Source organism: Nesoenas mayeri, assembly GCF_963082525.1.
Source record: "Nesoenas mayeri genome assembly, chromosome: 1".
NCBI lineage: Eukaryota > Metazoa > Chordata > Aves > Columbiformes > Columbidae > Nesoenas > Nesoenas mayeri.
The window spans coordinates 139,489,140-139,502,931 of NC_137541.1; the positions used below are offsets into that span (position 1 = coordinate 139,489,140).

Here is a 13,792-nt window from a genome sequence, read left to right on the forward strand (position 1 = left end):
TGAGGCTCCCTCCTCCCTCCTCTCTCCCTCATTCCCTCCCTTCCTCCCTCCCTCCCTCGCTCGCTCGCTCCGCCTGGGAAAGTGGGTTAGGAAGGGAGCTCGGGGCTGGGAGGCTGCACAGCCGCGCACTGGAGCAGGACCGTCCACTCTCGCAGCCCGGCGGCACAGGACTCGTGTTAATCCTTTTCCTTTTTTTTTTTTTTTTTTTTTTTTCCTTCTCCCAACCTCTGCTCATCACTCCAAACGGGCCGGCTTAGTTGTTATTATTTTCTAATTATTTTGCTACCTGACTTTTTCCTCTTGTCTTTTTTTTTTTTTCCTGTTTTTAATTGAAGGTCGTGCTAAGACTTTTTCTTTTTGAAAGCCTTAAAAAAAGACAAGGGGGGGAAAGAAGCCAGCAAGAGATCGAAAAGAGCAAGAGAAAGTGGCAGCTAAGAAGGACTGTGAAATCACCTCCCCTTTCTGGGGCTGTCGATCAGAGCAAGAGTTGTACATTATTATTATTGTTTTTCTTTCTACATCTCTCTGTCCACATACACACGAATAGAGAGAGACAAGTACAGACAGTGAAACTCGACGAGACCAGCCATGGTAGCAAGGGCTCAGCCTGATCGGAAACAATTACCACTGGTCCTACTGAGATTGCTTTGCCTTCTCCCTACAGGGCTGCCAGTCCGCAGCGTGGATTTTACCCGAGGTACCGATAACATCACCGTGAGGCAGGGGGACACAGCCATCCTCAGGTAGGGCATCTTGCCAACTTTTCCTTTTGTGTGTGTTTATCCATATCTCTACATATGCAACATACACGTGATGTGATATAGATTTGTGTGTGTATGTCTCTGCGAAAGCGTGTGTGATTTTACCTCTCAAACTGCGGTAGCAGCAGCTGCTACAAACAAGCTCTGCGTGTGTGTTTGTGCTTTAATGTAAAAAAAAAAACTGCAAAGCTTTTGAAAACCTCTTGCCACCACTCTCCTCTGTGCACTGCTCTGGATCAAAAGAATTTCAGTGAGGAAAGAACTGTTTATGTTAGCCAGCTCTCGTGAACGTACATTTTCCACCAGCCCTGCAGTATCAATAGAGAAATCGAAAAGGGATCCAGCTGTGCTTGCCAGATGTTCCATTGATCTTCCCATGCTTGTTTTTGTACCTATGCAAAAACTTTAGCCTTGGTGCTGCCAGAACTCTCAAGCAAGTTTTTTGGGGAAACTCTGGCTTTTATTTTTATTTATTTATTTTTCTGCCCTGTAGGGAGAGGAGATGGATACAGTAGTTTAAAAGGCTGGTGAAAAAATGCTGTAAGAGCTCCAACATTTATGAAGCTGGTGTCTCGTTCACTGTGTTGTTTTTTTTGCAGGGTTAAGTAAACAGGTATAGGCTGTGCCTGCATGTCTGAGTGGTTGTGATGAGGTTTCTTTGCACATGAAGCCTTGCTCACTGGCAGTATTGAGTGTTATATTTCTGTATTCATCGTGCAGGTTTTCTAAAGGTAGTTCTGAGGCTACTTGGGATTTCAGTTAAGAGTGTCCCAAATAGCTGAAACACAGTAATTTTTTTCCTGTGGGTTTCTTTTTTGCATACTGCCTTGCTCAACTTACCTGCAGTAACTTCTCTACTGAAGGAAAATTCTGTACATGTGACTATGTGCACACACTGTGTATTATGGCTATAAAACTACTGGACATAATTTAAAATAAGTCTGTAATCTGTATGAGGAGCTGATAGTGCACAAACCCTGAAGCATCAAGGGAGCAATTCCCTAGCAAAGCTAACAGCAGCAGCAAAGTTTTCTTTCTCTTTCTCTGAAATAAATCCTGCTAGATGTCACCAAATGGTCTGGTACATGATCCCCTGTGTCCTGCATCCCTCCCATTTAATGAGAGAGGGGTATGTGAGCAAGCAAGATAGGATCAGGGAAGAAGGATGCTAGAAGAGGGATGTTGTGTGTACGTGTATCGCTTCTCTCAGCTCCCGTGTGCTGGGTTGTTTTGATCCTGGAATATCTGTTCAGCAGCTTCCATTCCCCAGCTCTCTAGACTTGTTAACTTGCATGTAAGATTTATCCACACGGAGTAATAGGATTTACAGAGTAATTCATCTGGCTTGCATATGCAATGGAAAGGGTTTAGATACGACACGGTAAACACCTAACAAGGGGTGTTGCCTCTGACTCCCGGCTTCTCTCTCTCCTTTCCACTCACTAGCAATTCATATATCCCATTAACCCTTTTCTGGCGGGACTCCCAGCTGACTTATCCCATTTTTAAAGGCAAATCACTTCCATCAATCATTTATTTTGGTGGGGCTGCTCAGGCAGATGTTCGCCAGCATATGTTTGGTACATTCACCAGCAGTCAACTCATTAAGCTCACTTGCCCAGACAGGGGTCACTGGATTTCTGCTTCCCACTTAACCTTGGAGCTTTTGAGTTTATCTAGTCGCTGTGTGCTAAAGCTGCATTTGCAGCAGAGAGGGCTGAGTGGGTGGTGGAGATGGTGCCTGCATGTGCTGCGTGTAAAGCGTTCGTCAGCAAGCTCGATGGGGCTGCATGGGAGAGTGGTTTCGGTGATCATGTGTGGCTTGCCAGTGTTTTGTCAGGCACTAAAATAAAACACCTGAGTGAGGTGATCCAGCTGTGTCAGCCAGATGTGTGCCAAGTGACACAGTTTGCAGGAACTGCACACCCACCTGGCCGTGTGACTGCTTGCCCTGAGCAATACTGTGTTCTGGGCAGGTGGCATTTCTGTCAGAAGTGACTGTGGCCAGCACACAGGCTTTACCTCCATTAGCTGCCTTCTTAAGCTCTCTAAGCAGATCTGACTGGCTATATGCTTGTCGTGTTTCCTAAGAAGGGCAGTTGTGTCCTCTCCCTTTTCCTGGGACCAGCCCCAGGTTTCTGGGATGTTTCAGTCCCTCCTTCAGAGGAGGGGCAGAAGCCAGGCTATGCTGGGAGACAGGACTGCCACATGAGGCTGGAAGGGGTGATGTTTCCCTCTGTCCCATGCACTATAGGTCCTGCAGGACGGCATTTTATACCCTCAGTATTAAAGCACGGCTTGGTTTGTGAGATTCCCCCTTGCTGCTTTTCCTGCCCCTCCAAAACATCACATAGTTTAAGACAGCCTTGCATTTGAAAAACTCCCAGCATCTCGCTCTCCCTGCCTATAGATCCACTAGTGACAACACAAGGGGAATATCTAGCTGGGGAAAAAACATTAGATGATCTATACCAGCTGTGCTCAGAGCAGATCTTTACCTCTACGGAGAGGTAGGTAAGAGATTTCTATACAGAGATCATATCACCTATCTTTGCTATGCATCTGTTTCAGAGGGAAGAGGGAGTATGCAGTGGTGGTTTAACGGTGGCCAGTAGCTCCATCATGTAGCTTGAAGGGAAATTAAAATGTAGGAGGGAGAAAAAATGATATGCAGTTGGAGAGAATTAAAAACAATGTACATAGAGATAATATAACTAAAACCATTTTGTTTGTGTAAATTGTGGTGCAAATCATTCAGTAAATCACTGGGGACAGGGTTTTCTGAATGATTAGTCTCCTTTGAGGCCTTATACATTTGTATGTAGTATTACACTTGTAGGTGGGAGAATGGGTGGGTGGACTGTTCTGTGAAGTAGAGAAAAATAGTTTATTATAAGCCCTAATGTTCCTCAAGGAAGCCACTCCTCTAGAGCTTCATCTACAGCTTATTACTCAGAATAGAATTATTCTGCAAAGTTTGGATGTGACTTTTTAAAGCTATGGCATTTAAAATATTCCCTTGCTATGGACTTCTAAAAAATGTTCCTAATTCTATCCTGGCTCATCTCTTAAATGACATGGCAGCAGATTTGATTCATTTGTTGGCCTTGCTGAAGGTTGATGACTTTTAGTGAGTATTTGGCATGGGGAGGTTAGTCAGGGAATTGCAGAAAGAACAAAAATAGCTCATGATAGACTATCCACAGGGAAAAGGGTAATAATCCGCTCCTTAGAGCAAGGCTGAAAAGGGAGGAGGGGTCTGAGAGCTGCAACAGGTGAGAAGGGCTGAGGAGAGCTTCTGGTGTTTGGCCAGCTACAACCGAGAAAAGAGAGCAGGATGTTTCAAAGATGACACTGTATATTAGAGAGCCTGTCATACTTACTGAGGTTTCATTTTTAACTCTGTCTTCAGCAAGTGAAGATGGACACTGAACCTTATTTTGAGTACTGAGAGGGAACTGTGTGCTATTATACAATTCCTACCAATGTTTTGCTAGCAAGATCAGTCATGAGCATGTCAGGTTTTGTATGTGATGTTAGAAAAAAAACCCTCTCCAAACAACAAACGCACAAAACATCCCCCAAAACTAATTAAAATGGGAAAAGAAAAGCAAGCTCTAACTCTAAATCTTCTTTCTGTTTACCTTTCTCCAGCATCCCCTCCTACCTTATTTGCTCTGCTGGTGTTGGGTGAGCAAAGGCAGGGACCCTGTGCCTTGTTACACACTTTCAGCCTGGGGAGGGGGTGAGAAATAGGAGGACATTGGCTAAGTGGGACATGTGCAGTAGCGAAGGGCAGCTACTACAAACTGGGAAGGGAGGGTACCGTGCCTCTGTGTTGTGTCTGGCCCTCAAGATGGATTAGAAGCAAAATGGCCATGGGGTCCATGCTGTGGGATCAGGTCTCTAGGGAACCATCACAGCAGCTCCCCTCAAAGTGCCTTTAAGCACTATTCTGAGGACGTCAGTGGGACTTGCAGGTTGCCCAGGACCCAGGTCTGCACAAGGGCAGATTTAGCCTTTAATGACTTCTGAAATGGAGCTCATCACCAGCTGGAACCAAAATGGGTCACATCCCCATTCCCTTCCACTTGGTTATACCACTACAAATCTAACCAAAGCCCAAGGGCAATGCCAGAAATAACGTGTTTGTCTTTGGGGCAGATTCCTGGGGACTGCTAATAAAAGAGGTACAAGTGACTCATACAGGGCTTAAGCTGCTGAGCACTGCTCAGATGATGCTCAGCTTGCTGGAGAACTGGGATCTTGCCAAGGCCAGAATTTGGCTCATTGTTCTTGAGTTTTTCCAGCATCAACCTTTCATCAAGAATTAAATCAGTCTAATGCTGATGCACTGATGAAAAACAACATTTAACTGAGTACACAATTTCCATTTTTACCAGGTATTTTTAAATAATATGAAGTTTCAGGATGATAGCAAGCTTAGGAACTTCCATCCTAATGAGTACTTAGCTTCTTCAAGTTACACGTGTCAAAGGATGGGCTAGAATCAAATTACCAGCAGTAATGACAGCACTGTTGGTGTAATCCTGCAATATAAGCAATTTATGCAGACTCTGTTCTTGGCCTCCCAGTATTTTGCTGATATTCTACATGTGGAGCTATGCTAGAGGACAAAGCCACCTCGGGCAAAGTAGCAACACAGCATCACAACAAAGTTTATGCCCTATACAGTCATTTTAAAAGAAAAGTAAAAGCTGTTCAGATTACATTTGTAATTAGCATATAATTTATAACAGGGAGCACTGAGCTGAGCCCTTTGCTAGAAATGACAATAGGCATGTTCGAAGGTATAATGCCACATAATAATACAGTCTTGGCAGTGAAATTGTAACCCTGGTTATTAGTAGTATTGTCGCAGCACTTGAAGGCCAGCACTACGTTGAGGCACCCTTTGTATTAAGTGCCATGTGAGCAGAGGGTAAGAGAGATCCCCCCATTCCACGGGGCGGGCGGCTGTTCTCTGGGATGGGCGGGGGCAGGAGGTGCCCTGGGGTGAGGGGACTCGCCCAGGGTGTCACAGCAGGGTCAGGGGCACACAGCCTAGTGATCTATCCATTAGCTCAGGCTGGCTTCTCGGCTCAGCCGTGCAGCAACCCAGCAAATACGACAAATGAGGTTTCCCTAGTATGTCCTCCTGTGCGCTGGTGTTGACTACAAGTCCCAAACACTTTTCTTTTTTTCTGGTACATACAAAGCCTTCGTTGTCAAATCTGGTAGACATGCGTCAAGAGGGTTTGTTGGGATTTGTGCAAAAGGGGCTGTACTTCGCTGATGCTTTCCTTTAAAAATAATAATTTAAAAAGTATAAATGTGATCTCAGGTGATGCTGCAAAACTTCCAGGTCCGGCAGCAGATGGTGGCATTATATGAAGGCACACATGCATACATGGTTATGTGTGTGTGCATACATATGATAAAGGAAGTTGCAATATGTATATGGTCAGAGGCTGGTGATTAGCATCTCTCTATATATAGTGTGCCCACTGGTGAGCGGGGCCTTTGTGATGGGACTAACCCATCACAAGCAAAGGTGGAATGGAAATTAGAAAAGGCTCTTTCTATGTTGAAATTATGTATGTTTAATAACACTGTATGTATAATTTGCATTCAGAAAGATGAAGGAGGAGAGACAGTATCAGACTGTATGGGTTTAACCTCCTCCCCTGAGTCTGCACACACACTTCAGTTTGCAGCTAAGTACCATATGTTTTCCTGCTTAGTTGGCATTAAAATTTATATAGTAGTACGTGTTACCTGGAGTGTCTGAGAGTCCGTACCTCTTCCATTCCGCTCCCCTCCCCAGAAGGTCTTGAGAAAAGACCTGGTCTTAAAATAGCTCACAGTTACCGGAATTTGCCATCTCATAACTATAAGTTTTCAAAATATATATTACACTTACCTGCCCTTGATATCCAGCCCCACAGGCATCTGTTTTTGACAGAGCTGCAGGGCCACAGCTCGCTGCTGATGCAGCGGTGGGGCTTCAACAGGCTTACTGCGAGGCTGAATATAGCCATTTTCATTGAAGGTACCTGATTTTGTTGTCCATCAAAATTCACTCTGGCTTGTGTGAACTTGTGTTCTGCTGGAGCAAGTGCAATGGAGGGCACAAAGGTGAAGTCAGGAATTTACTGAGTTTTCTTTTACTCTGCTCTCGCTGAAGAAGAAACGAATGTGATTTTCAGCTGAATCTGACACCAAAGCATTTGCTTCAGGCTTCAGGCACATCTAAAGTGTCTGGTTTTATGGTAAGTAATGGGAACTAATAACGATGAGTTTCACCTCTGCCTAGAAAACAGTTATTTCAAAATAATCTAAACAGCCTGTCTCCCTTGTGCATGTATATTTTTGCAGATTTTTATTAGGAGCAACTTTTGTTGTGTGGGAGAGGCCAGCTGTGACTCCAGACTCTGCTGTGCTCGGCCCCATGCAAAGAGGAAAAATAGCCCTGCCGCAGCTCTATTGATTTCACTGGGGTTGGGCTTTTTCGGTAAGAGCTAACTGGATGGAATTGAGCCTGCTCAGACTGGTCTGGAGTTCAACATAAGCTTTGCAATAAGACATCTGCATGAGGTTTTGCGGAGTGCACACTTGCGTGTGCCTGTGTGCAAGCGTGTGTTTCCCTGCATTTGTTCCTGTTTAAAAATGAAAAGTGTTCTCTTGTGTGTAGTTGTACAAACGTTTGTATGCTTTGTAAAGTTGCAAGCATTGTATAGGTGAGAGGCAGCACTGGACAGGGTAACAGACTGCTTGCTGGGAGGTTTGTGTGGCTTTTTCTGACTCCTGGGCCTCAGTAACCATCACTAATGTTAGAAGTGTCCTTTCGCTTCACTATACCTCAGTTCCTAGAACTGTTGAAGAAAAAAGTAGTAAGCAAACAGAATATTGCATCTTCCTCTTCTGCTGCTCAGCTGTTAACACCATGGTAGATCTGGCCAATACTGTCCATTTCCAGTGAACTCTCTCACCACTGAAATTTGCATTTCTGTATCAAAGGAAGTAGTGAAAGCTTTGGAAGAGCAGGGAGGCTTGTGCCCTGCAGACACACTCCCACACTCCTGTGAGAGGTGAGACATGCCTGAGTGGTTTCTGTTCACGGGTGCTCTCTAGGTGAGCTCCTAGAGGAACGCTGGATTTATGAGCAGGCGAGAAAGGCTGAGAAGGCTCCAGCTCACCAGGCACCAACTGTTGTGAAATGAAATTGAGGGGGTCACGCAGCTGTACAGCCACCACTTACAGAGCCACTGCATCCACCCCTCTCTGGGACATCAGGGTGACCGTGTTGGAGACCCACCACTGTCGTTGCCCCCAATGTGGTGTGACTTAAGTGCATCAGTGATGACAGTATATCATCAGGGGTTGTGAGGGTGCTTTCCAGTGTAGGAACCCAGTGATGAACTGGGGACCTGATGGTACCTGCATGGCAGATACCTCAGTTCCCAGCTTTCTCACTCCCTCCATCCCAGGCTGGTCATTCATGCTCATATGAGGCCGAGCAAGGAGGACTATGATTCAGAGCTGCATGCCCGTTCAGTTTTCGTGTCTTGCTGTGCAAACAAAACCCATGTTGAAATCCACTGGCAGGCAGCATCCATGACTTTGAATAGTAAACACAAATCTCTCCCTCTCTGTGTCTCTCTGTGTTATTAAGCTGACAGGCACTTAGCCAATTATCCAGTCCTCGTCTCAGCTGTATTTATGGAGGAGGAAGAGACAACGCACAGAGCTCTTGTCTTCAGGGCTTCAGCTGAGTCTCCCTTGTGTGCTGTCGCATTTTCTCTTGTGTGAGCTGCCTAGGACACTCAGGGAAAGAAACCAATGAAGGGGATGAGTTGAGGGAGAGGGAGGGGGACGAATAGTGGGGAAGGGGTCTGCTTCTCCAGACCAGGCACACACCAGAGCTGTCACTGTTTGCCATTGTGTTTAAATTTGGCAGAGCGTGTGTGCCTTTGTTGCATAAGGTTGTGATGGATGAGGAACGCGATGGATGAGGGTACTTGCAAAGTCATTTTGGCTGCGGCAGGGCCAAGAGTGAGAACTATGCAGTGGCAGACTGTCAGTCTGTGCCTTAAAGTTAGGGGAGGCACATATATTTGGGCACGTAGTGTGAACCTGTGAGCTGGAGCCAAGAGCCACCCCTAATCCCTGATGCGGTATTGCGCCTAGAACATACAGCCTGGGCTGGCTGAAGTGTTTACTCCGAACAGCAAAATTTAGGCAAATAGCGCTGAAGTGTTCTGTGAATATTTTCATGAATGTTAAAAATGAATTCTCTTTGGCTGCAGCTGTGCTTCCTTTGTGTGCATCTTTTTTTTTTTCCTCCCCCTTGTGAATAATCTGAGTGAATGAGTTTTCCTTGCCCTGACATTCATGGACAGAACATTTTAAACAGGTTCATAGCTGAGCAATCAAGGCTCTAGCTGCAACTTCTGCAGCTGGAAGTCCCTGGCTGTACAGATTTGCAGGCATGTGCCCCTTCCTCCTCCCCAGACACCGACTTCATGTGTACACCTGTGGTGCTCTTGATATATAGAATGCTGCTCAAGGAGCACTGGACGTGATTCTTATGACCCTTCATCAGAGCCTGGGCATAAAAGCAGTGAAACAAGTGAGACATGGAGCTGATCTCAGCTTGAGCCACAATAATTTATGTGCATGTGACAAGAGAAAATTACCTTTAAACTCTGCACCCAACCAATCAATCTTACAGCAGCCTGGTTTTGCTAGGAAAGGTGCCTCAGGCCAAGCCTATCAAGTTCAGAAAAAGAAAGGTTAAAATGTTCTAACATCGTTATTTCTTTCTTTTCCTTTGGAGGAGAGGAGCCACAGTGCACAAAACCTGGCTGACTCCTTCACACTAGCTCCTTTATAGTGAGCCCCATTCCCACTCCCAGCCCAGATTCCCAACAGGGATCAGCAGGAATTTGTTCACAGTGAGGCCCCATGTTCACCTTGTCAGGGAACAGAAGGGAGACCAGGTGACAGAAGGGATTAGGCATAAATAAGCATGCTGAAATCGGAAAATGCTCAAGAGGGGAGAAAAACACTACCATTATAAGGTAGCAACCCTACTGAAGGCTGCAGGTACAACAGGGATGTTAGGAAACCCCTATTTGTTCCAGGGTGTCCTCTGAGTTTCAAGAAAAGTGGGACTCAGGGAGCAATTACTCTCCAAAAAATTATCGTCCCCTGTCTGCCAAATACAATATAATGTCATCTGTAGTCCCCTCCCTGCGGCTAGAGAGCAGAGGCCCTGTGCCAGCTGAGGCCGTCGTTTATTGGGGCTTCACGGGTAAAGGGGCATCAGATGAGCAGGGGCACATGTGAGCCGAGATTCAGCGGAGCCAGTTTGTCCCTTCAGAGCAGGCAGGTTTATCTGCAGTCCCCTCGAGTCCAATGGCAGGGGAGGTTTTAAGCTGGTGGAAGAAGTTGGGGAGGGACTACTGCAGTCTGCCTTCCCCCTTTTCCCGTCTGCTGCCCCCTTAGTCATCAGCACACTGGTTAGACAGTGATGGTCCTTTCACAGGCCTCTGCCATTTCTTAGGCAGATTCTGTCCTGCTCATCCAGCTCCACAAGCTGGCCCCACAGACTTACTCTTGCAGCCCTGGCTTAGCAGAGCTCTTGTTCCTGACAGCAGAGTGAGGTCCTCAGAGCCCCACAGCTTACCAGGCACCCACACTCTTCTCCCTGCCATGGGGACACCTCCCACCAGCAGAACTTGCAGGGACCTCACGACCCCGGTGCTCAACCCTAGGCACAGCAGGTCACTCCTTTTTAAAGTAAGCCCTTTTGGACGCACTGGCTGGCTTTCCCTGGCCAGTCACTGCTGTCACCATCCAGCTAGCCTGTGCCACTGACCATCAAGGTGGCTAGCAGCACCACAGAGAGGTAATCGGGGCTGGAGCAAATGTGAGGGAGCAAGCTGCCTTCCAGAGCCCTTGGAGATGCGATGGAAAAATGATACACACATACGCACAGTTGCTGGCATGTACGCGCCATACACTCGCACAAGCATCTTTGTTTCTCAGATTACACTGCTATTTAATTGAAATCACTCCTAGGTGTGGTGGGACTGAGATGGGGGTGCTTGCTGTGTGCTCAAACAGGCCTTACACACACAAGCAAGTACCTTATGAATTGCTGACTTGGGGTCCTGTGAACCACAGACCCTGTGATAAGATGCCAAGCAAACACAGCCCCCTCATAGTGGCTTTCCCCCTCAACTTTCTTGCTGAGGGCAGTTGTCTGAAATAAATCAACTTGTTGATGTGAGTATGGATCAAGACAGGCTCTGAGTAGTACTGGCGTCATGCTTATTAAAAAATAAAAAAAGACAAAAAGCATAATGAATAATCAGATTGCCTTTCTCACCTGTGTGCCACATGAGGCAGCCGTGGTTTTGGGCAGTAAACAGTTCAGGGCAGTATATGAAGGCAGTACACCTTAGAGTGTGCTAAATGTGGGCAGCAGTAATAGGAGATCCTCCATCCTAATGAGGAACAGAAAAGGAGTTACCTTCCTTCACCAGCTAGTCCCATTTCTTATGGCCTGTTGGTTATTATACCTACTGCTGAGACTTGGAGTGTGCCCAGATCCTTCAAGTTGTGCACATGCTGCACCTCATGTGCCTTCACTCTGCTGCTATCCTTGGCAGTCTCTTGCCAAGGGGAGAGTGTGTTTGCAGAGATTTGTCCACTGAGAGGGAAAGGATGGGTAAGTTCATCAGAGAGATAGAACTAAAATCTCTCTCATCTCCTCTTTTGCAAATTGCACGCAGCTCCCTCTCCTTGGCACGCTCCCTCATCCAGCCTGCTACTTTGCTCAATGAAGATGTCTGTCACCTCTCTTTCGTGCCTTCTCTATCTTGCTCCCTCCCTCCTTTGCTTTTTTTCTCTGTCTCAATCCATCTCCTCCTCACCCTTCAGCCCTCCCCAACACATGGCCCTCTTCCTTATATTTTTCTTTTTGTTCAATCCTGATGTCCTTTGAGATTCTGGACCTGGGAGTGAGAATGGTGGGCTGGGGGAAAAGCAGAGGAGGATGGTGGAGCATTGTAGTAACTGCTGAGCCCTAGCTCTTCTGTAAATGATAGAGCAGGCTCTGAGCTCTCTTGTTGGGCCTGGCCACTCAATCAGCACTTGGTATTCAGCTGGACCTGCAGAGTATTCCCAGTGTTTTTATCTTCTGTTTCTACACAGAATGCCCACTGTCTGTTCATCCTTAGAGCTCATTCGAAGCAGTGTGTGTGGGCGGGGGCTGCATCACCAGTAAAGTTCTTTCTCTTCCTAGCAGGAATGTAGTTGGATGTCTGTTGCATCCCAGTGATCTACTCCTGCTTTTAGTTGCAGCCCAAGTTGGAAACAGAACGGAAGGAGAGCGCGTTCATTGATAAGGTGTTTGACAGGCAAGAGCTGAGGCTGCATGCTGGTGTGAAAGCCACATCGCTGCCATCAGCAGAGGAGCCTGCTGCAGTGCTTTCTTGATGTGCTGTGATTCTGCTGCTGGAAGTTGGGAGGGGGCAGCTGGGGGCTTTTTTCCCCTCTGTTGTAGCTCTTTCTTGGGTGAGAAGCTTGGCATTCCTGCATGGTGCTGATGTGGGGGGACACAGATCAGTGCTGAGATGCAGACTTGAGATTTTCTTGTGCAGATGGCAGAGAAGGCAGATGCATTTAAAAGACAGTGTTGGTGCAATCTTACTGAAAGTCCTCAGTGTTGAAAGTGCTAGACCTCTCTGACTTTGAAGAGAAGGAGCAGGTCTGTAGCATGTGAGTTAGGATCATTTCAGCTAGATTTGTCCATTGCAGGAGAGACTTTCCAAGAACTCCGGAGACAGCTCCACATGTTTGGCATGGAACCATGAGATGCAACAGAAAACTAAAGCCAGCTGCTGTAATGTAGCAGGAATGTTGGTCACCCTTTATTATCCTCCTTTTTTTGAGGCTTGGACTCTGATGCCTTTGGAAAACACACGCATCCTGGCTGCTTTTACACCTGAGGGAAACCTGAGATTGGCATCCATAATCAGGAGCAGAAGGTGCTGCAGGCAATCTGTCTTCCTAGCACTGCATTAAACCCATTTTAGTTCTTTCAGCTAAATATCAAATTATCTGTCCACCCACACATCCTCCCCACTGCATCAACGCTACTTAGTTATGGGCCATCTGTAGGACTTCTACCCGGACAAGGGGGTCCACAGGGGTTCTTGCGTAACACGCTTCATGTGTATTCATTGGCCTTTAGTGGCATTTTTTCCCTTCCTGTTCTCCTGGCTGGTCTCCAGTGCTGGCAATGAGTCAGAGGCATGCAGGTCTATCCATTTGAAAAGTGTGTCCCAAGGTGGAGGAACACGTGCAGCTTTCTTCTTATCTGAGCTGGGAAGTGGTACTTAAATGCAGGCCAGGTGGGTCAAGGACCTCAGACATAGTCAGAACAGTAAGCCTTAGGAATGCCTGCTTTTGCCAAAGTGGGAGCAGCATCCAGCTCCCAGAGAAGAGAGAAGGAAGGGCATGCAGCAGATTTTACACCATCATTCAGTGTCTTACTGGATGCCACGTTGTGTCCTGCTCTAGCTGTATCCCTGCTTTGGGGGTAGTATTGGCCGCTTGCTGATCACTGTGTATGCTGGAATAGAGTCCTGTGTCTATTTGAGGTACTTCACGTTTCTAGGGAGATGTGGACCAGTTGGATGTAGTCCAGAAGAGAGAAGTGGGAATGATCAGAAGTCTAGACATTCAGTGGGGAGAGATGGATGGAAATGGGGCCATTAGGCCTAGAGAAGAGAGGACTATGTATGAGATATGAATAACAGCATGCAGGTACATAAGATACAAAAGAAAGGAATTATGTCTTCTGCAGGAGAAGACAAGGAGGAATGGCTTAAGATTGCAGCAAGACAGGCTGAATGTCAGTAAGAACTCTGCAACAATAAAGACAGGAAAACATTGAATTAAATTGCCTTGGGAGGCTGTGTAGCTCCATCACTGGAGGGCTTTAAGGATAGACTAGA

General features: G+C 46.5%; 1 protein-coding gene across 2 annotated transcripts in view; it reads left to right on the forward strand.

Annotated features, from left to right (window-relative positions):
• Nucleotides 1-588: 588 nt before the first annotated feature.
• LSAMP (limbic system associated membrane protein) overlaps nucleotides 589-13,792 on the forward strand; it is a gene marked incomplete at both ends in the record, with an annotated part of 311,934 nt that continues 298,730 nt past the window's right edge. For both annotated transcript variants that reach the window (XM_080363178.1, XM_080363179.1), the window contains one exon: nucleotides 589-743. In XM_080363178.1, coding sequence (XP_080219304.1) covers nucleotides 589-743 — 155 coding nt within the window. The remainder of the gene's footprint in view (nucleotides 744-13,792) is intronic.